This window comes from Ranitomeya imitator, chromosome 3 (assembly GCF_032444005.1).
Source record: "Ranitomeya imitator isolate aRanImi1 chromosome 3, aRanImi1.pri, whole genome shotgun sequence".
NCBI classification, from domain to species: domain Eukaryota; kingdom Metazoa; phylum Chordata; class Amphibia; order Anura; family Dendrobatidae; genus Ranitomeya; species Ranitomeya imitator.
In genome coordinates, this window is record NC_091284.1 from 390,537,009 (window position 1) to 390,561,466 (window position 24,458).

Genomic DNA, 24,458 nt, shown 5'->3' on the forward strand with positions numbered 1-24,458 from the left:
ATCCACAATCCTTTTTGCCTGATTAATTGTCCATTGAGGATATTTGCGATGTTTTAATTTTTTTGACACTCATCCAAATTCCCCTATCAGGTCCCCCTCCAAACTGCAGTTTCATTTAATCCTGGTGAACTCCCCCACTGGGATAGATTTAATAGTATGTTTGCAGTGGCTACTATTGGCATGTAGGATGGTGTTACCTCTCAATTGGTTATGATATGTCCTAGTTATAATACTCTTATCAACATGTCCCGTGAGTTCCAAGTCCGGGAAAGAAATATTTGTCAAATTATATTTGTAAGTAAATTTGATATTATACTCATTATGATTGAGATAATTAATGAAGTGTGGTATGGCAGACACATCACCCCCCCCAAATAATGAGGGTGTCGTCTATGTATCTGCCATACCACACCACATGTTCCAAATATGGATTGGTCACATAAAAAACAAATTCCATCTCCCAAAAAGCTATCACCAAATTTGCAAGAGAGGGTGAAAATTTGGCACCCATGGCCACTCCCACCTTTAGCAAATAAAATTCTCCATCAAATGAAAAAAAATTATTTATCAGCAGGATACTCAATCAGATCTGCGGAATAGTTGTTAAATTTTGTGAGATGAAAATGTATCGCTCGTATTGCCAAATCATGCGGAATGCAAGTATACAAGGTTATAACGTCTGTTGTGAATTCTGTGGCAGAGCTCCCTCCTGTGGTCACAAGTGGTACTTCGGCTGGTTCTCTCTGTGAGCTTCCGTTGGTGGAGGAAAGTGGTACTGCGGCTTCTGAGTTTCCTTCCTCAGGTGATGTGGTGAAGTCGTTAGGTGCTGCTCTATTTAACTCCACCTAGTGCTTTGATCCTGGCCTCCAGTCAATGTTCTAGTATTGGACCTGTTTCCTCCTGGATCGTTCCTGTGGCCTGCTGCTCTGCATAGCTAAGTTCCTCTTTGCTATTTGTTTGCTGTTTTTTTTCTGTCCAGCTTGTCAATTTGTTTTTTCTGCTTGCTGGAAGCTCTGGGACGCAGAGGGTTTACCTCCGTGCCGTTAGTTCGGTACGGAGGGTCTTTTTGCCCCCTTTGCGTGGTTTTTGTAGGGTTTTGTGTTGACCGCAAAGTTACCTTTCCTATCCTCGCTCTGTTCAGAAAGTTGGGCCTCACTTTGCTAAATCTATTTCATCTCTACGTTTGTCTTTTCATCTTAACTCACAGTCATTATATGTGGGGGCTGCCTTTTCCTTTGGGGTATTTCTCTGAGGCAAGGTAGGCTTATTTTCTATCTTCAGGCTAGCTAGTTTCTCAGGCCGTGCTGAGTTGCATAGGGAGCGTTAGGCGCAATCCACGGCTGCCTTTAGTGTGGTTGGAGAGGATTAGGGATTGCGGTCAACAGAGTTCCCACGTCTCAGAGCTCTTTCTTGTTTTTTGGGTTATTGCCAGGTCACTGTATGTGCGCTGACCTCTATGTCCATTGTGGTACTGAATTACCTTTCATAACAAACGTCACAGCATAGCCAAGAATAATTGGCCTGCCACGTCCTATCACCAAGACTACGCAAAACTTCCTTGGAATCTCTAATGTATCCTGGGGTTCGTTTAACAAGGGGCTGTAGTAGTGAGTCTGCCCATTGGCATAGTTTTTCATTGCACGACCCAATTCTGGAGACTATGGGTCGCATTGGGGGGATTCAAGCTTCAGGAGGCTAATTTGCATATTCCAGGTGCCTTCTGGGAGAAGCGAAGTCTCCCTAAGCTAGAAGATCGTTGGGTACAGCCGGGACCAGCTGCTTCGAAAGCATCACCAAACCAGGGATTCAAGCTTCAGGAGGCTAATTTGCATATTCCAGGTGCCTTCTGGGAGAAGCGAAGTCTCCCTAAGCTAGAAGATCGTTGGGTACAGCCGGGACCAGCTGCTTCGAAAGCATCACCAAACCAGGGATTCAAGCTTCAGGAGGCTAATTTGCATATTCCAGGTGCCTTCTGGGAGAAGCGAAGTCTCCCTAAGCTAGAAGATCGTTGGGTACAGCCGGGACCAGCTGCTTCGAAAGCATCACCAAACCAGGGATTCAAGCTTCAGGAGGCTAATTTGCATATTCCAGGTGCCTTCTGGGAGAAGCGAAGTCTCCCTAAGCTAGAAGATCGTTGGGTACAGCCGGGACCAGCTGCTTCGAAAGCATCACCAAACCGCGCGCCTTACGGCGCGCGAATTTTTGCCTGTAGGACATTATTGCAAGAGAGCTTGGCTGAGTAGATTACACAAGAAGGAAAACACACAGCAAGTCAGCAGGATCTAGGAGCAACATGGCAGATGTGACAACCTACATGGTGAGCTGCAGCATGTGCTACATGTTCACAGATCGACCAGAAGAAGAATCCAATTTCACCTGTCAGAAGTGTAGACTAGTGGCCCTTTTAGAAGAAAAGGTGCGGGGTCTGGAAGAAAGAATAGCAACTTTGAAACTCATCAAAGAGAATGAAGACTTTCTAGACAGAACAGAAGCATCTCTACTGGTCACAGAAGGTGAAAAAAGTGTCAGAGAACCTCCAAAAGCAGATGAGTGGAAGCATGTGACCAAAAGAAGCAAGAAGACCATGGAGAAATCACCAACAACACAACTGAAGAACCGATATCAAATCTTTGTAGAGGATGAAGATGGCACACCTAAGAATGAAGCAATACCAGCAAGCAAAAAAGAAAAGGGCACACAGCAACAAGTGACAGCAAAAAGTACAGCCAAGAAGCAACGAAGAGTGGTGGTGGTGGGAGACTCACTACTGAGAGGCACAGAAGCAGCCATCTGCAGACCGGACATAACTGCAAGAGAAGTATGCTGCCTTCCAGGTGCGATGATCAAGGATGTGACCGATAGGATACCAAAGCTCTTCAGCTCCAAGGACGTCCACCCATTTCTTCTGATACATGTTGGCACCAATGACACGGCAAGGAAGGACCTACCGACAATCTGCAAGGACTTTGAAGAGTTGGGGAAGAAAGTAAAGGAACTGGATGCACAGGTAGTTTTTTCTTCTATCCTTCCAGTAGATGGGCATGGCACCAGGAGATGGAACAGGATCCTTGATGCAAACAACTGGCTAAGACGATGGTGCAGACAACAAGGATTTGGATTCCTGGACCACGGTGTGAATTACTGGTATGATGGACTCCTCGCCAGAGACGGACTACACCTCAACAAACCTGGGAAACACACATTCGCCAGAAGACTCGCTACACTCATCAGGAGGGCGTTAAACTAGAAGAAGAGGGGACGGGAAGAAAAACATTAGACTCGAACAAAGACGACCCAGGAAAACATACTCAGAAGGGAGGTAAGAACATTTCTAAAACAATCCACAGTGAGGAGATTGGAACAAAACAAAATCCTCTAAACTGCATGCTCGCAAACGCCAGAAGCCTGACAAACAAGATGGAAGAACTAGAAGCAGAAATATCTACAGGTAACTTTGACATAGTGGGAATAACCGAGACATGGTTAGATGAAAGCTATGACTGGGCAGTTAACTTACAGGGTTACAGTCTGTTTAGAAAGGATCGTAAAAATCGGAGAGGAGGAGGGGTTTGTCTCTATGTAAAGTCTTGTCTAAAGTCCACTTTAAGGTGAGGATATTAGCGAAGGGAATGAGGATGTCGAGTCCATATGGGTTGAAATTCATGGAGGGAAAAATGGTAACAAAATTCTCATTGGGGTCTGTTACAAACCCCCAAATATAACAGAAAGCATGGAAAGTCTACTTCTAAAGCAGATAGATGAAGCTGCAACCCATAATGAGGTCCTGGTTATGGGGGACTTTAACTACCCGGATATTAACTGGGAAACAGAAACCTGTGAAACCCATAAAGGCAACAGGTTTCTGCTAATAACCAAGAAAAATTATCTTTCACAATTGGTGCAGAATCCAACCAGAGGAGCAGCACTTTTAGACCTAATACTATCTAATAGACCTGACAGAATAACAAATTTGCAGGTGGTTGGGCATTTAGGAAATAGCGACCACAATATTGTGCAGTTTCACCTGTCTTTCACTAGGGGGACTTGTCAGGGAGTCACAAAAACATTGAACTTTAGGAAGGCAAAGTTTGAACAGCTTAGAGATGCCCTTAATCTGGTAGACTGGGACAATATCCTCAGAAATGAGAATACAGATAATAAATGGGAAATGTTTAAGAACATCCTAAATAGGCAGTGTAAGCGGTTTATACCTTGTGGGAATAAAAGGACTAGAAATAGGAAAAACCCAATGTGGCTAAACAAAGAAGTAAGACAGGCAATTAACAGTAAAAAGAAAGCATTTGCACTACTAAAGCAGGATGGCACCATTGAAGCTCTAAAAAACTATAGGGAGAAAAATACTTTATCTAAAAAACTAATTAAAGCTGCCAAAAAGGAAACAGAGAAGCACATTGCTAAGGAGAGTAAAACTAATCCCAAACTGTTCTTCAACTATATCAATAGTAAAAGAATAAAAACTGAAAATGTAGGCCCCTTAAAAAATAGTGAGGAAAGAATGGTTGTAGATGACGAGGAAAAAGCTAACATATTAAACACCTTCTTCTCCACGGTATTCACGGTGGAAAATGAAATGCTAGGTGAAATCCCAAGAAACAATGAAAACCCTATATTAAGAGTCACCAATCTAACCCAAGAAGAGGTGCGAAACCGGCTAAATAAGATTAAAATAGATAAATCTCCGGGTCCGGATGGCATACACCCACGAGTACTAAGAGAACTAAGTAATGTAATAGATAAACCATTATTTCTTATTTTTAGTGACTCTATAGCGACAGGGTCTGTTCCGCAGGACTGGCGCATAGCAAATGTGGTGCCAATATTCAAAAAGGGCTCTAAAAGTGAACCTGGAAATTATAGGCCAGTAAGTCTAACCTCTATTGTTGGTAAAATATTTGAAGGGTTTCTGAGGGATGTTATTCTGGATTATCTCAATGAGAATAACTGTTTAACTCCATATCAGCATGGGTTTATGAGAAATCGCTCCTGTCAAACCAATCTAATCAGTTTTTATGAAGAGGTAAGCTATAGACTGGACCACGGTGAGTCATTGGACGTGGTATATCTCGATTTTTCCAAAGCGTTTGATACCGTGCCGCACAAGAGGTTGGTACACAAAATGAGAATGCTTGGTCTGGGCGAAAATGTGTGTAAATGGGTTAGTAACTGGCTTAGTGATAGAAAGCAGAGGGTGGTTATAAATGGTATAGTCTCTAACTGGGTCGCTGTGACCAGTGGGGTACCGCAGGGGTCAGTATTGGGACCTGTTCTCTTCAACATATTCATTAATGATCTGGTAGAAGGTTTACACAGTAAAATATCGATATTTGCAGATGATACAAAACTATGTAAAGCAGTTAATACAAGAGAAGATAGTATTCTGCTACAGATGGATCTGGATAAGTTGGAAACTTGGGCTGAAAGGTGGCAGATGAGGTTTAACAATGATAAATGTAAGGTTATACACATGGGAAGAGGGAATCAATATCACCATTACACACTGAACGGGAAACCACTGGGTAAATCTGACAGGGAGAAGGACTTGGGGATCCTAGTTAATGATAAACTTACCTGGAGCAGCCAGTGCCAGGCAGCAGCTGCCAAGGCAAACAGGATCATGGGGTGCATTAAAAGAGGTCTGGATACACATGATGAGAGCATTATACTGCCTCTGTACAAATCCCTAGTTAGACCGCACATGGAGTACTGTGTCCAGTTTTGGGCACCGGTGCTCAGGAAGGATATAATGGAACTAGAGAGAGTACAAAGGAGGGCAACAAAATTAATAAAGGGGATGGGAGAACTACAATACCCAGATAGATTAGCGAAATTAGGATTATTTAGTCTAGAAAAAAGACGACTGAGGGGCGATCTAATAACCATGTATAAGTATATAAGGGGACAATACAAATATCTCGCTGAGGATCTGTTTATACCAAGGAAGATGACGGGCACAAGGGGGCATTCTTTGCGTCTGGAGGAGAGAAGGTTTTTCCACCAACATAGAAGAGGATTCTTTACTGTTAGGGCAGTGAGAATCTGGAATTGCTTGCCTGAGGAGGTGGTGATGGCGAACTCAGTCGAGGGGTTCAAGAGAGGCCTGGATGTCTTCCTGGAGCAGAACAATATTGTATCATACAATTATTAGGTTCTGTAGAAGGACGTAGATCTGGGGATTTATTATGATGGAATATAGGCTGAACTGGATGGACAAATGTCTTTTTTCGGCCTTACTAACTATGTTACTATGTTACTATGTTACTATGTTACTATGATACCCTCTTTTTTATGAATTTTGGGTACTCCGTATATAATAGGGAGAATCGGATTTTCTACTGAGATATTCTATTTGTTTTTTAGTTAAAACCCCCAAGCTTTGCCCCTCCTTTATGATGGAATCTCTTTCCTTTATAATTTCATGAGAAGGATTTTGTTTTAATTTTTTGTATGTACTTTGATCGGATAATAGCTCTAGCATTTTTTCCTGATAGTCCACTGTATTTAACACCACAACCACCCCCCCTTTATCAGACATTTTGATAGTCAGATCTGACATTTCTTTGAGTTCTTTTATTGCATTCTGATGTCGTATAGATATATTTCTATGACTTTTTTCTCTATTAGTTTTGACATCATTATAAAGCCGTCTCAGTTCCCTCTCTACACTTTCTTGAAAACGATCCATGCATTCTAACCTGGAATAGACAGGGTAGAAATATGGATTCTTGGTGACAAAACCCTGAGAGAAATTAATGCGTTCATGATCTGGCAATAATTCAGAGTTAAGATCTTGTAGTGCAACCAGCGCTACTTGTTCCTTTAAGTCCATTTGAGAAAATTCATTGTCCAGTCTCTCCGGAATTACTGTCTCTTCCTGATTGTAATCCTCTTCTTGATTTTCACCGTGAAGAAAATGCTTCTTGATAGTTAATTTCCGTATAAATTTGTTAGTGTCCATTATAGTTGTAAATAAGTCAAAATCCTGATCAGGAACAAAGTTCAGACCCAAAGATAAAACTTGGATTTGATCAGAGGACAGAGTTCTGGTTGACAGATTTAACACATTAGTATATTCATTCATTTGTTGTGATATTTCTTGTTGCGCATAATCATTGCCCCTTCGTCTGCAGTGCTTTCGTCCCCCCCCCTCCCCCCCGCCTCTTACATTTTTTGTCAGGCGGTAATCATTTTTTGGAGCAAATACCCCGCTCTCATTAAGGGAAACATCTGAGGCACTACATTGATTATCCGATGAATCCGGGTCTGATGAGGTGAAATATACGTGCGGCTTGGTTACTTTTTTTTTTTAATTTGCGTTTTTGGTGAGGCTGGCTCTGTTTTAATATAGACTTGGGGGTTCTATTCACATTAATCCAATTACCCCAAGCATCTTTCCTTGGGCTTCTTTCAAAATAGGAAGATAGAAGAGTAAGGGCTGTTTAAGATGTCCGTGATAATCGGTCCGATGTCGAATCCTAATTCACAGGATGGAATTAAGTTGTCATCCTTGGGTCAGGAGACGCATGGCCATCACGTGTATTGGGATCCGCCATCGAACCGATTATCACGGACATCTGGAACAGCCTAAGGGGTGTAACGTGTACAAAATGTTTAGGCATTAAAATTTCTTGTACAACATAAAATTTTGTATGTTATAATATTTTAATTACAGAAAATGATGGCACATTTATAGGATCCCTTGGCACAGCATGAAGAGCCCACCCAATAGCCACGAAAAACTGTTAGCACCTATTGCTCGCACCACATCCTCCCACTGCCAGGCCATCACTTGGTTTTAAAGGATTCTACTAAGGCCACATTCATACATTCAGTATTTGTGAGTTTTTTACCTCAGTATTTGTAAGTCAACACCAGGAGTGGGTGATAAACAGTGGTGACGTGTTTCTATTATACTTTTCTTCTCATTGTTCCATTCCTGGTTGTAGCTTACAAATACTGAGGTAAAATACTGAACGTCTAAATGAAGCCCAAAGAAGAGTGTTTTTACACGTGGTGAGTGCCGCTTATGAACAGTACATGTTAATGAGTTTATTAGCAGTGCATAACCTGCTCTGACCAGCCCACTGTTGGAGTTCAATGAACAATTTTCATGCATATGATTACTAAAGAGTGCTGGGATAGTCCCAAGTGATTCAATAATTATTAAACTGGTTGGTTAACCACCAATCAAAATGTAACAGCAGTTTCTTCAGTGGCAAACCCAATTAAAACAAGTTCCCTTTGATTGACGAATGGTCTTATTTAAAAATCCAGCTATTCACAGAGTTGTTTACCCAGCATGTGATCAGTGAGACATTTCCAAGTACGTAGCCAATGCCAGTGCCAATTCCAACAGCACAAACATCTTTTTAAAAAGATATAAGGCCCTGAATCATCCAGGCCTTTAAACTAAAATTCTGGCATAAAACTTTGAAGAGTGGCAAAATGTAGGCGAATTTTGTGCCTTTGGCATCTTCACTCCAGTTTCTCCCAGCTCTGCTGAAATGGGTGGAGCTGAGGCATGAAAGGGGCGCAGTGGGGGGGGTGGGGGGGAACACCATAGCTTGTCTATTTCATAATGAGCTGTGGTGTTCCCTACACCAAAAATCTCACTCCGGTACCTGACTGGAGTTAGATGTCTGGCATAATCCATGAAAGCACACACCACTTATCAGAACTTCCAGATTCATGAAGAGCCATGGACCTCTTCATGAGTCAGGAGTTTCTGATTCCAGAACGCGTCCATATCAAGACTGGTATGAACAATGTTGATCTTAATGAATAGGGCACAAGATCTTTAACTAAGAAGAGAAAATTAGCACACCATACAGAATACTGTGGACTTTATGTTTGCAATCATTCTCAATCTGCAATTTGCACAGTATTTAATTTCCAGTATGGATATGAATTGGGTAAATAACGTACTTATTTTCATCCTGGCTGCACCTTCATTTTAAAAGACATTGTTGTCTATGTTGTAACATACCTCCAAAATGCAGCATACACAGCAAGAAGAATGAGCAAAGCCATGCAGGAAACAGCACAGCCAATCATCAAGGGGACTGATGGAGAACCAGAGACATCCATTACCTGTGGAGAGAACAACACATAAGCTTTTCATCAAGGACTCAGAGTTAATTGTCATGACGTGTTTCATTGTCAATTTTCTTTCAGACTGAATTTTTTTTATAGCAGAACACTAGATTTTGAATTCACTTTGAGACTTGTATTGTGAGAGGCTTAATAAAAATCTGCTGTATTGTAGTATATTTTGTAGGAGAAAGGGACTAAAAAAGATGTTCTCATTTGGTGACCTTTGTAAGTTCAATATACAGATTAATTAGGAAAGAGTTTTGCTCTTAATTCAGTGTGTTTTTGTTGCATAGGAGAAAAAATATGACTTCTATAAGTTTATAATGAGATGACTTTAAAGGGAACCTGTCATGTTCCCAAATGCCATTAACCTGCAGATATGGGGGTGATATGCAGATCAATAGCGCTTTAAAGCTGTGGGTCCGACACACAGAAAGCAAAGCTAGCGGGAGGTAATTAACGTTATTCTTCCCGGAAGTGTTCCGCTTTCAGTCATAACGGTGTGACCGATACGCCTTCAGTCACTACTGCTCAGTATCACTGCATCCCTCTCTGCACTGATACATGGCAGAGATGGCTGTCAGTCAATGTGCCAGGGCATGTTTACAGCAGCCCCTCACTGTATACTGAGCAGTGACAAACTGCACCAGCAGCACCTCTATGACTGAAAGCTAGAGATTGCGGGGAGGAATAAAGCCAACTTCCTCTCGGTAGCTGGGCTTTCAGCTTTAGAACTAGATATGGGCTTAATCTGCAGGTTAATAGTGTGTGTTGAAAAGGCAGGACAGGTTCCCATTATGTCGGAACTGTAAAAAAAGGGCAGCCAATTAATGACCACATTAGATGGAAAATTAAACCTGAAAGCTAATTGAATGACCTGAGTCACAAGAGAATTACTTCTCTAAGATAATTTCAGTAATTGAGGCTACATTGACATAAATGCCGGAAAATTAAATAAACCAAAAAAGACAACTTAAAAAAGTTGGAAATTTGGGTGAGAATTTGCCGCAAATCAAAAAGTCACTAATTCAGAGGTGGTCATAGAAAAATCTAGAAAAAATGTAATCATAAATAGGGCCATATGTGTTTTGTACTATCTCAGGAGCATATACAGTTGTGCTCAAAAGTTTACATATCCTGGCAGAATTTTTGCTTTCTTGGCATTTTTTCAGAGACTATGAATGATAACACCAAAAGTTTTCTCCACTCATGGTTAGTGGTTGGATGAAGCCATTTATTGTCAAACTACTGTGTTTTCTCTTTTTAAATCATAATGACAACCCAAAACATCGAAATGACCCTGATCAAAAGTTCACATACCCCATGTTAGGGGTCGAGTTCCTGCCTCTGCACAGGGGGAATCTCGGGCCATCTCTGCTGCGGTCTCCCATTCTTCTCCTGCCGCAGTGGAGCCTGCTCAGCGGAGACGTCGATCCCAGCGTCTCGCTCAGTCTGACTCTGTGCTAAGAGTTACTGCTACTTTTCCTGCTTCTGCCATTGAAGTAAGTGCTGGGCAACGGTGAGCGGACGCTTCTGGGGCTTTTCACATTCTGAGCATGCCCAGAGTAAGATCTCTCAGTGGAGATCGAGGGTCACATGATCAGATACTGCATCTAAAGTCCTTGTAGGTGCTTGGACTAAATACTGCTTTGCACTCTGAGCATACCCAGGGCAAGATCTCTCAGTGGAGATCTAGGGTCACATGCTCAGGTGCTGCAGCACTCCATTGGTCCTTCTTTAAAGGGTCCTAAACGTGCTGCAACTATTTGAGGCTCGCATGGCCACACGGCGCTAGTATCAACTGCTTTGCGCCAGTGTGGTTATGCATGTATGTGTTCAGGGACCCGGCTGAAATAAGCCCCTAGAATGCTGGCACCTCTGGTGAGGAGATTGTGTGAACGTGATTCAGGGACCCGGCTGAAATAAGCCCCTAGAATACCGGCACCTCCGGTGAGGAGATTGTGTGTGTGCATAACCACTGACTGCTATCAGTTCGGCAGTAAGCTTGTGCTCCTGTGAGGCTAACAGGGCACAGTGCTTTCCTCTCGCGGCTGCTCTGTGAGGTAACAGAGCTAGTCTATACCGCCAAACAGTGTCACCATTCACTAGCAGCAGGTTCCTCCTGCACGGTGGACCCCAGGCTGCGAACGCACCTTTTATAATAAACATCTATTTCTACTCGTTGCGTTCCGCTAGCCCTAACACCCCATTTCTTAAAACTGTGAATTGCCCCCTCTAACATCAATGACAGCTTGAAGTCTTTATTGTGGATGAGGTTCTTTATTTTCTCAGATGGCAAAGCTGCCCACTTTTCTTGGCAAAAAGACTCCAGTTTCTGTAAATTCCTGGGTTGTCTAGCATGAACTGCGCGCTTGAGATCTCCTCAGAGTGGCTCAATGATATTGAGGTCAGGAGACTGAGATGTCCACTCCAGAACCTTCACTTTGTTCTGCTGTAGCCAATAACAGGTTGACTTTGTTGGAACGTCCAAGTACGTCCCATGTGCAGCTTCTGGGCTGATGATTGCAAATTTGTCTCCAGTATTTGCTGATAACGTGCTGCATCTTTCCTTCAACTTTAAGTGATTTTCCTGTGCCATTGTAGCTCACACATCCCTAAAACATCAGCGATCCACCTCTGTACTTTACAGTAGGAATGGTATTGCATTCATCATAGGTCTTGCTGACCTCTCTCCAAATGTAACGTTTATGGTTGTGGCCAAAAAGTTAAATTTTGGTCTCATTACTCCAAACTACCTTGTTCCAGAAGTTTTGATGCTTGTCTCTGTGCTGTTTTGCGTACAGTTATATGAAAAAGTTTGGGCACCCTTATTAATCTTAAGCTTAATGTTTTATAAAAATTGGGTTTTTTGCAACAGCTATTTCAGTTTCATATATCTAATAACTGTTGGACACAGTAATGTTTCTGCCTTGAAATGAGGTTTATTGTACTAACAGAAAATGTGCAATCTGCATTCAAACAAAAGTTAACAGGTGCATAAGTATCGGCACCCCACCAGAAAAGTGACATTAATATTTAGTAGATCCTCCTTTTGCAAAAAAAACAGCCTCTAGTCGCTTCCTGTAGCTTTTAATGAGTTCCTGGATCCTGGATGAAGGTATTTTTGACCATTCCTCTTTACAAAACAATTCCAGTTCAGTTAAGTTTGATGGTCGCCGAGCATGGACAGCCCCCTTCAAATGATCCCACAGATGTTCAATGATATTCAGGTCTGATGACTGGGATGGCCACTCCAGAACAGTGTAATTGTTCCTCTGCATGAATGCCTGAGTAGCTTTGGAGCGGTGTTTTGGATCATTGTCTTGCTGACAGATCCATCCCCTGGGTAACTTCAACTTTGTCACTGATACATGAACATTATTGTCAAGAATCTGCTGATACTGAGAGGAATCCATGTGTCCCTCAACTTTAACAAGATTCCCGGTGCCGTCATTGGCCATACAGCCCCAAAGCATGATGAAACCTCCACCAAATTTTACTGTGGGTAGCAAGTGTTTTTCTTGGAATGCTGTGTTTTTTGGCCGCCATGCATAACGCCTTTTTGTATGACCAAACAACTCAATCTTGGTTTCATCAGTCCACATGACCTTCTTCCAAAAAGAAATTGGCTTCTCCAAATGTGCTTTTGCATACCTCAGCCGACTCTGTTTGTGGCGTGCTTGCAGAAACGGCTTCTTTCGCATCATTCTCCCATACAGCTTCTCCTTGTGCAAAGTGCGTTGTATAGTTGACCGATGCACAGTGACACCATCTGCAGCAAGTTGATGCTGCAGCTCTCTGGAGGTGGTGTGAGGATTGTCCTTGACTGATCTCACCATTCTTCTTCTCTGCCTTTCTGATGCTTTTCTTGGCCTGCCACTTCTGGCCTTAACAAGAACTGTACCTGTGTTCTTCCATTTCCTTACTATGTTCCTCACAGTGGAAATTGACAGGTTAAATCTCTGAGACAGCTTTTTGTATCCTTCCCCTGAATAACTATGTTGAATAATCTTTGTTTTCAGATCATTAGACAGTTGTTTTGAGGAGCCCATGATGCCACTCTTCAGAGGAGATTCAAACAGGAGAACAACTTGCAAGTGACCACTTTAAGTAGTTTTTTTTCATGATTGCATACACCTGGCTATGAAGTTCAAAGCTCAATGAGGTTAGAAAACCAAAAAAAGTGCTTTAGTAAGTCAGTAAACAATAGGTAGGAGTATTTAAAACAAGAAAATTATAAGGGTGCCCATACTTATGCAACTGTCAAATTTTGTTTGAATGCAGACTGCACATTTTCTGTTAGTACAATAAACCTCATTTCAAGGCAGAAACATTACTGTGTCCAACAGTTATTAGATATATGAAACTGAAATAGCTGTTGCAAAAAAGCAATTTTTATAAAACATTAAGCTTAAGATTAATAAGGGTGCCTAAACTTTTACATATAACTGTATTGTAGGTGAGATACTCTGTTGCATATTTGCGCAGTAATGGCTTTCTTCTAGTGACTCAACCATGCAGCCCATTTTTCTTCAAGTGCCTCCTTATTATACATCTTGAAACAGCTACAGCACTAGTTTTCAGAGAGTTCAGTATTTTATCTGCTGATATTTGTGGGTTTTTCTTTGCACCCCGAACAATTTTCCTGGCAGTTGTGGACAAAATTTTTGTTGGTCCACGTGACCGAGGTTTTGTTTTTACAGAGCCCTTGATTTCCCATTTGTTAATCACAGTTTTAGCGCTGCTGACTGGCATTATCAATTCCTTGGATATCTTTTTGTATCCCTTTCCTGTTTTATACAGTTCAACTAACTTTTACCGTAGATCCATTGACAATTCTTTTGCTTTGCTCATGACTCACAATCCAGAAATGTCAGTGGCTGGATGAAAAATGCAAGAGTCTGTCTGGATCCCAGAAACTCACTCGCTTTTATGCCCGCATACTGATAACAAGCAAACAGGTTTACAGGTGAGGATGTTACCCTAAGTAGCCATTCAAACCCATTTGTGTCAACTTCTGTGCATGTTATAAGGCCAAAATCACCAAGGTATGTAAACTTTTAATCAGGATCATTTGGATGTTTGGGGTTTTTATGATTTAACAGAGATATCACAGTAGTTTAACAATAAATGGCTTCACCCAACCACTAACCATGAGTGGAGAAAAACTTTTCGTGCTATCATTCATATTCTCTGAAAAAAGTTCAAGACAGCAAAAATTCTGCTGTAGTTTCAGATGGGTAAGAAATTAAAACAGGGCTGAATTTCTACCCATCCTTGCCAAGTTAGTATTGGCTATGCTGCATATACTGTAAATTGCATCAGACTCATTATTTGTATTCTTTGCTAGTTATCCAATAGAATATATATTTTAAGAAAACCTACTATGAAATGTATCTACTGCAATGCATTGGAGGGTTCTATTAACTTTTTACGAGACTTAAACTGATGCCAAATGTATCGTGATCAGTTAACATTAGTTACAGGGTAGTGAGGGTATAACAAGGGAATGACAGCCATCACCGTTTAGAGGGTACGGACATTCTCACTGTACATTTCGTCCCATATAGCCTTGCAAACAGACTTTATCTGACATATAATGACATTTATTCTGAGTCCTTACAGATTTAATCAAATACATTATTCAAGAAAGTTGCTTAGAGACGAGATACTTAGAAAAGAAAAATTATTCATAATATAGAATGGCACTTTTCTAACACATGATAAAATGCATTATAGTATGCTGCAGCATTAGCCAAGTCCACCACTTATTTCACTTCTATGCCTGCCTTGTTAGGCTGACGAAAAAAGAGGTGGCAAATTATAATGTCAATTGGTATTTTTTTAATGTGCACACATTTGCTTTAAATTATAATAATTAGTGTACTTAGAAAAGCAGGAAAATTGAAGAAGAAGATGTAACAGGTTGATCAACTTTTCAATAAGTTGGCAACAAAGACCGTCACTAATAATCAAACATTTAGTTAAGTACAGTTAAGAACTGGTGCGGTGCTGGGAACAAATGAAGATAGCAGATGGTAAGTATAATACTAGGGGCAGAGAACTTACATGGCTGAAATAAAAATATGTTGGAGTGATGCTAGTAATCTACGTTCCATGCCCTTAGTCTTATATTTACCAGTCACTGTCTTTATCTGTTATCGGTGCCGTTCTGTTCACCTCCAGTAGAGATGAGCGGACCTGTGGAAGTTTGAGTTCTGGTATACAACCTGAACTTTGTTTCAAAGTTCAGCTTGGGTACCAAAACTGTACCCGAACTTGAACCAGAACCTGAACCTCATTGAAAAAAATGGGGACCCGAACTTTTGAGCTGGAATATATATCTCAAAACAATAAGAAGCGGTGTGCATTATCCTGCAGCTTCCACCATCAGAAGATGGCCAGCTCCGCAAGTCAGTACTTACAGCCAGCGGCTGCAGTTACCAACACCGATAACAGCTGATCAGCGGGGCTGCAGGGTGTTGGACCCCAATCGATCAGACATTGATGACCTATCCTAAGTATAGCTCATCCTAAGTATAGCTCATCAATGCAAACATAGTGGACAACCTCGTTAACTGGTAACACTAGCAAATTATCAGCCAAACAGACAACAGTAAGGTACAAGAGGATTAGATAGGAGGGTAGAATGTCCATGGGAAGGAGAAGGTAGTGAGAGTGTGAATGTGGCCATACAGTTGAGGTGTAATAGCTATTAGCAGAGGAAAAGGGCATTACATTGATTAAGCAAGTTAGATCTGGGAAAGCAGAAGTGGGAAAGTATTTTTTTCGGGGTTTCATAGTTATATTGCTAATAAAGTTGTAAAAGACATGTCCATTAAGTTCATGTACAATCACAATGCATGATCCAGCCCACCCAAAAAGAGCTAATCTTTCATTACTAATCCCAATTGTTGATCTGCTGGACCACATATTGAGAAAATAACTATATACATTTACAAAATTTTGTATGCTATTTCTTTTTCCAAAAAATTATCTAAGGCTTTTTGAAACTATCAATGGTTCCTACTGTACGCTATTCCACAGTATCTCTTCTGGAGATTGAGCCTGTATTACTCTAGGGATGTCCATGAAACAGATTTTGACCATACTTTATATATTGGCCATTCACTGTATATACTTACTGTGGTACAAGGTAATCATGTCCCCTTAGAAGTTTCTCCTATAGCTTGTTAAGGCTTCCTCTTGTTTTGTCACCAGAAAGTAAAAGATAATATATTTTCTTCTAGCCTGAGGGTTGTCATCTCATTTTTTACACTAGAGTGTCTCTCAAGGTTTCATTATTAAATTGTGACATGTATCTGTGTGAATTTGGTGGTAGACCTGGATTCACAGCAAGTAGACTTTGAGGCCTGTCAACAAGTTGGGGTGCATGTAACCTTTATTATAACATTCTCAAAAGCATGTGAGTCAGTAACCATGGATCGCATGGTTCATAAATGTTCGGCCTCAAAAATCTGAGCAGCACCTTATTGGACATCTCTAGCATAAAGTTTTTAATATAACTGTCCGTACTTTCACAGATTTAAGTCTGTTTGATTCCTTTAAGGTAGAACCTAGATCTGCTTTCCATTGGATGGTATAGATTAGGAAAAAAAGTTAATAGGTCTGACTAAAGATCAGCCAATCAAGTGCATGAGAGTCAGTTCTGCAGCTGCTTAAACAGAACCCTCAAGTCCTCTGACTCTCCACAACTGCTACTATACAGGTGTGAGTGGAGATTTATTTATTCTGATAAAGTGTTTTAATTGATTATTAATGCTGAAATGTATGAAGGATGAAGATTTATTCCACAATGTTGTATATATTTATGTGGAAGGACTACTAGGTATCTCTTCTCCTGGACTAGTTCTACCTTAGATCTTCTAAACATGGTTCCCTGGGTGTGACTGACAGCCTCATACACTCCTCAATATGGTAGCACCATTATGCAGGCTGTCAATCACGCTCAGGGAAAATATTAAGAAGATTCAAGGCAGGACTAGCCCGGAGAACCCCAGGGACTAGTCCTGCATCATTCATAAGTGATGTTGCGGAATAAACATACATCCTTCAAACATGGCAGCATTTGTAATCACATAAAACATGTTAATAGGATAAAGAAAGATGCATGCATACCATTATTGTAAACCTGACAAATTCAGTTTAAAAGTTGTATCGTACAAGGGTTGGGTAGTGATTTTCAGTAGGGTAGTAATAAAATGTTTTATTTGTAGCTAACTGAAAAGCTCAAAAACGGGAGTCAGTGGGTGGAAAATGATTGCCACAAATATTGCAAAACTGATAAACAGTAGAGCATGGAGATCCTTTGAGACCATCTGATGAAACGTGTGGAGTGTGTCAACTCATGATCCCGTGTAGTGAGCCAAGGTACTCAAACTTAACTAGACATGTTGGTTGGACTAATGCCCAGTCATTCACTAAGCAAACCAAGGTGACAAAGTACAGACCCAGAATATCAACGTTAAATCCACTTGTAAAAATCCATATTGGAACTTCAAATGTCCAAATATGAATAATCATGCATGAGAGTAAAAGAAAAATAAATTCTACTGCCGTAACATTATCATAAAAATATTGAAATGTCTCTAAAATTCACTTAAAAGACAAGCAAAGATACCTATGATCATGCGTTATATACAGTATAATAACTGAAAATGTAAAATCTATTACTATTCAAGGACAAATTCTTATTTCGCACAGGATCTTTTTCCATGTATCTGCTATATAAACCTTCTATGCTATATAAACCTTTCATTTAAATATTCTAGCATATCATACTAAAATCGGAAGAATAACAGGCAGATTAATGAAGTCTGGTGAATCTGTTATGAACAAGTGTAATTTCTAACAGAACTAATTTCCCGCACACAATCTATAACAGGAATCCATTATTGCATGGCCTATACTATTTATAGAACGGAATACGCATAGTCAGCTATAAACTCAGCAATACGTAGGAATATATACAGGGATTTTACAAGGGTTAAGCATGCAAGCATGAATCATGGTGTTATGCTGTAAAAGCGCATTAGTGTGTTACAGTTCTACATACTAATAGCTCAGAAATAAGGCATAAGCACAAACACGGGGCATAATTCCTGCACAATACACACTGCAATGACATGATAATAAAAAAAGCAGAGGCCTAAACAGATCATCCTGAAGTTAAGTCCCAGTTAACTCTCCTCCACAATGCTCGCTGGCCTATGTGGTCCAAATATGGCTTCTTACACTTACCAACTCCTTGGGAAGTTGTGCCAACACTGCAAAGGTGGAGAGCTGGTTGCAAAGGCATTTGGTGTGAGATGGGTGGGTTGGTAGGGTCTGGCAGCTTTCAGTTTCCCAGCTTCCACTGGATGCATCACTGGGGATCAGAAGAAGTAATGTGAAGTCAATACCTGAAAAGGGATAGCTTTGCTGCATCAACAGTGAAGGGTACTCGGAAAGCTGAGCATATCCGGAGCAGGCACAGCAAGCCTGCTTCACTTTTGCTGGTGTCTTGAATATGAGTGTGTGTGTGGGTGAAACCCTGTGAGAGCAGTGAGGCAGAGAAAGAAGGAGTGTGGGGGAGACAGAAAAGACAAAATGAGGGGGAGAAACAATAGGGAGGATGATGAAGAAGTAAACACAGGGAGAGGGAGTGAAAGATGGCAATGACAGATGAAAAAAGACTGTGTGGGGTAGACTGTGCAGTAGTAGTACTAAACGTGTGAAACGCACAGTGTAAGAAGCTGAAACACAGGCGTACAAAAAAGGAGAGCAGCTGGTAAAGGGGAAGGACGCAGGGAACATACAAGAATATGTGATGAGTGTGAGCAGTAGGGGAGAGATAAAGTTATGCCGTAAAACCTAATTCACCAAGGATTCCACAGGAAGAGAAGACGAGAGGAAGAAAAGCATATGGAATACAGAGAGAAGAGGAAAAGGGCAAAGGGATAGTATTCTGGATGGTGAAGAGTGATGCAGCGTCTAGGCTAAGGGGGTTCTCAGAGCAAATCCTTCCTACCTCCATATCACTCCTTGCCGGGTGTTTTGGAACGGGTCAAGTGCTCATACCTAGGAGGTTTACGACTCATGCCGTTTATAACCTACGGACTCCTACTCCCCACACGAAAAGCAAGTAAAATATTTGAAGCACCACAAATACTTTATAATTAACTTCTCACTCGCTGCTGATTTTGGAGCTTTGGAAGATGTGCCGCTATATGTAGTATCTTAATGCAAGGGGGTCTTGTCTCCAAAATGTCAGCTGCCTGCACGCATACAGGAAACATGATCTTCCCATACATCACTAAATTGCTCCCCAGTCATTCACGTTACTCTGGCAACCACAGCAGATGGAAAGTAAGAATAAAACATGGCAAGGATGAGGGCTGAAGAACGGCTCTTACACTCCCACACATTTGTACGTACACACCTTCCCATACCGAGACATGGCCGTAGAAATCGCCTACCGAGTGACAGCCTCTTACACTAAATGATGGGCTCTTGCTTCGAAGCAAACACAGAGGAGCGTGCAGTTACTGAGAAGGACATGACAGGATGAATAATACAAATGCTTGTGGCTTCTATTATATTCTGTTTCATAAGCAGATTTCTAAGAGATATTGGGAAGCAACAAGAGGCAAAACTTCAGCAGCTGCAAAAAAAGGCCCGTCACCATCTGCTTTACACAATAACAAATTGCATATGATTGTACGACATATTTCTTATAAAGACCCATTTTGTCTTTTGAAAATGTCATGTCCTGTATGTTAATTAGTCAAATTTCTTCCTCGAAGCGCAAGGAAATCAGCTGTGGTGGTCTTTTCATTCCCACTTACATAAACACAATGCGACTCTATAATGCTGATCGGTCAATGTTCGAGAAAAAAAATAAAGGAAAAAGAACTACAGCCCGCACTTGGCTCGCATTCTGTACTAGTATGAGTCAATACAGTTTCAGCACTTCCCGATCTGGACAGCTCCAGATCCCAATCTTGGAAAAAATGTCAAAGGTTTGCAGCAATGTTACTGTTTGTACAATCTATACAGGCAGAACTAACAAAAAGAAAAGGAAAAAAATAAGAGCCGGCATTATTTTATCAGCAGTGGTTGCTGGAGTTGCAATGACAATATCTCGGTAGCATATCCACACGGTTGTAATGGTGACAAAGAATGCACAAAGCACAGCTCTTATTTCCAAGGTCAATAACAATACTTAATAATAGTGTTTTCATTTTTTTTTCATAAATTTATAGTAAACATAAAATAGGAAACCTTATAATATATTTTCAACACTGTCATCTTTTTTTTGTTCTTAATATTAAATGAACTTCTGAACTGATCGGCTGTACCAACCTTTTAGAATAATCCCATACAGCACACTGGGGACTAGATGTGCCCTGTTAGATAAAAAGACATGCTTTATTATAGCAATTCTTTTAAGTTTCCGCATTCATAAAGACATATGGCGTACAAAAAAGGAGGTAAAAATGGGCGAAAAGGCACAAACTAGCATTGAGGTCCTTGCTATCAGGTATTATGACTGAGACAAATAATGTAGACAAGAGAATAAATGTTGCACACAGCACTTACATTGATTATATGCGATAATTCCACCACGACTAGCTGCTCTTCTGGTTTGGTGAGAGGACGGACAGTGACAGTCAGAACCTTTGAACTGACAGCTAAGGAATTACTTGGAGGCGGTAAGATGAGCCCGAGAGTCCGATACAGAACTGCACCTATCACAAAATATGCAGATTCCTCTGTTTCTGCAGTACAAAAAGAAGAGAGGATTAGATAAGCATATTACATTGGCATTCTGTATTCCACCCCTCCCCCATTCATGTATTCCTCATTTAATACATTTTCTGCATATGTCCATTTGTGTTTACCTGCTTGGGGTAAAGTGAGAACTTCTTTGGGAATGAAAAGTTTATCCTCAGAGTTTCTAGCCCAGTCGTTCATCCCACGTCGGCCTTTCATGGGGAAGTTTATATCACTGGATACAGCCGAGACTGGTTCCCTTTGGATACTAATAACTGCATGACAGATGAACATGGAATTCAAGATATAGTAAATATGTATGCCATCGCTTCAAAAATGATTACATAAAGATATTATCCGATGGGTTCCTACTAGTGATGAGTGAACGTGCTCGGATAAGGTGTTATGCTAATAGGGTGTCTTCTGCGTGCTCGAAAAATATGTTTGAGACCCCCGCGCCTCATGGGGGGCTTGCTTAACAAACCTTATCCAAGCACGTTCGCTCATCATTAGTTCCTACACAAATAAAGTAAAGGATCGTCATCAAAAAAGTTGACAGAGGTTTAGATTGAAGCATGTACCTTAACCTAAACTATATATTCTGATAGTGATGGCTCTATTCTGTGTTTCACTCTATGTTCTATACTAATAGTAATGTGCATTATTCCTGAATATATATCAACATTTTCAGTGACCGAAATTTAGGGCTAACCATTGCTATCTTGGACCCAACTGTGACCACCAACTTGATGATCAAAAGTTAAGTCACGTTTAGTAGATTTGCTAACTTTGCTGTTGAAAGGTAGAATATTTTAAATAAACAAAAAGGAAAAGACATGTATAAATTATAGTATTTATCCTGAATACAGATCCAAACATTTTGGACTGATATTTCTTGAAAGGACATTTGTCAAACATAGATATTAAGCATAAAAGCAGCTCAGAGGTAGAGTCTTCAAAAATAAACCCAACCAGCATTGCTGAGACTTCCTGTATACCAGACCACTGAAGAAGCTTGTAATAAGGGCAAGTATAGGTATGGGCAGAGGACCTGTCACTGGGTCAAAAGTGGGCAACTTTTTATCTATTTTTATTCCCTCTGCTAACTTGAGTAATCTTTCTTGCATTTCTAATATCGGCCATACAGTACCAGTGATACGGGTCTTTTTATTTAGAGCTATTTTTTATGGCAAGGTTATACAGTATCTTTAGAGTTTTAAGACTTGAACAATATCTTCTGCCAAATATAAAAAAAAAACTTAAAACTTTGCCGTTATCCTGTATTACTTAGTTCAACATACTTTTGGAAACTTCATCCATGCTTGTAGAATTTTTTAACCAGAGAAATTCAATCAAAGGGGGTGGCTTACAGGGTAATAATGCAGAGCAGTCTAAAAACACGACCCCAAGGAAACTTATGAGTCATGCCCTCTTGGTAAATACCATAAAAATTAGCATTAACTAAAAAAGCCCAAATCTCTGGAATTGTGGTGACTGTAAATGAAACACCAAAAAAACATGATTATTCAATTAAGGGGAGCGACAGGAATAAATAAAGAGTAAAAACTGGCCACTTTTGACCTGGCGATGGCTCCTCTTTAAAACAGAGATATAAATATAAAATATTGCAAATTCAATAGTACAGTCTACAATAATCTATGCTTATTTTGAGATGCTACAGAGCTATGGGCACCAGGCTGTCGTGAGAGAAAATGTCGACCAATGTCTGTCTTGGTTAGTATCTCTTACTCTTTACTGTCCATATTAATTTTGTTTGTAGAAGCTAAAGCCATGCAATGGTATAAACCCATGAGCTAATATTAAGGAAATAAAAAAGTGCTATGTAATATTACTTTATTAAAAAAAAATCTGATATCTCATACCTAGATTTTCTGTGACAATGATGGAACTCTGGAAAGGTTTTAGCGCATCTCCAACCAGGTGGATATAATCTTCAAGCACCTTCATGAGTAAAACAGAGCCTGGGGCCACCTATGAGACAGATGTTGCTTACTTTAATTACACATCGTGCTTTCCTCAGCACATTAAGGGGTAATTATAAAAATGTGAACAAACCTAATGGTTATATAAATTCCATTTACACACCATTGTTCCTTAAAGCTATGAATGGCCAAAATAAATACTGAGCATGCTAAGTAGCGGTAAGTAAGGTTTCTTCAGTGTCAAAAGTCAACCGTTTAATTTTTACACTGAAATCCATAAACTCTCTATGGCCATATATGTGCAGTTACAGCTATTTTCACACCCATTTGTAATATTCCTTTTCTCTTTGCTGGCAAAAATTGATGTCCAATATTTTAAATAAAAAAATAGATAAAGGAAATCAGATGGATCCCATTATAGACAATGTGGTCCTTCTCATGCTGTTTGCATCTGTTGTATCTAATTAATGCTTCGCGTTAATTCTGTTTTTAGTTCCTAGGATGGAACAGGGAAATGGAATTATAAAAGGCAGCTTAACATCTACTTCATTGAAATTGAAAAAAATGGCAATTTATGAAAATGCTCTGGAAAAACCTAACATTAAGTTCCAATCTGCAAATATTATCCATATGTAAGAGTCAGTCGCTTTGGATGAGATCAAATGCATAGAACAAATTCTGCAATGCAAAAGGTGAAATTCTTTTGGGGATCGCAGTGCTTAGCACTGTTATGTTGCAGTACTGAGGTCCTGGATTCAAATCCCACCAAGGACAACATCTGTAAGGAGTTTGTATGCTCTCCCGGTGTTGCATGGGTTTCCTCTGGGTACTCCCGTTTCCTCCCACATTCAAAAGTCATACTGATAGGTAATTAACAGTTGTGCTCAAAAGTTTACATACCCCGGCAGAATTTTTGCTTTCTTGGCATTTTTTCAGAGAATATGAATGATAACCCCAAAACTCCTGTAGAATGTAAGCCTGCAAGGGCAGGGTCCTCTCCCCTCCGTATCAGTCGGTCATTGTTAGTGTGTTTTTCTCCGCTCATGGTTAGTGGTTGGGTGAAGCCACTTAAATCATAATGACAACCCAAAACATCCAAATGATCCTGATCAAAAGTTCATATACTCTGGTGATTTTGGCCTGATAACATGCACATAAGTTAACACAAATGGCTTTGAATGACATAAAAGCTGAGCTAGTTTCTGGAATCCAGACAGACTCTTGCATCTTTCATCCAGCCACTGACGTTTCTTTATTGTGAGTCATGGGGAAAGCAAAAGAACTGTCAATGGATCTACGGGAAAAGATAGTTGAACTGTATACAACAGGAAAGGGATTAAAAAAAAATCCAAAGAATTGATAATGCCAGTCAGCAGCATTCAAACTGTGATTAACAAATGGAAAATCAGGGGCTCAGTAAAAACAAAAACACGGTCAGGTAGACCAACAAAAATGTCATCCACAACTACCAGGAAAATTGTTCGGGATGAAAAGAAAAACCCACAAATAACATTACCTGAAACACAGGAGTCTCTGAAAACTAGTGGTGTGGCTGTTTCAAGATGCACAATAAGGAGGTACTTAAAGAAAAATGGACTGTATGGTCGAGTCACCAGAAGAAAGCCATTA

At 40.4% G+C, this 24,458-nt stretch overlaps 1 protein-coding gene across 8 annotated transcripts in view; it reads right to left on the reverse strand.

Annotated features, from left to right (window-relative positions):
- The window catches only part of ADGRB2 (adhesion G protein-coupled receptor B2), a 682,045-nt gene that overhangs the window by 51,604 nt on the left and 605,983 nt on the right, over window positions 1-24,458 (reverse strand). For all 8 annotated transcript variants that reach the window (XM_069757009.1, XM_069757010.1, XM_069757008.1 and 5 more), the window contains 6 exons: window positions 22,770-22,878; window positions 21,015-21,161; window positions 20,713-20,891; window positions 20,476-20,519; window positions 18,373-18,499; window positions 9,005-9,108 (listed from right to left, as the gene is read on the reverse strand). In XM_069757009.1, coding sequence (XP_069613110.1) covers window positions 9,005-9,108; window positions 18,373-18,499; window positions 20,476-20,519; window positions 20,713-20,891; window positions 21,015-21,161; window positions 22,770-22,878 — 710 coding nt within the window. The remainder of the gene's footprint in view (window positions 1-9,004; window positions 9,109-18,372; window positions 18,500-20,475; window positions 20,520-20,712; window positions 20,892-21,014; window positions 21,162-22,769; window positions 22,879-24,458) is intronic.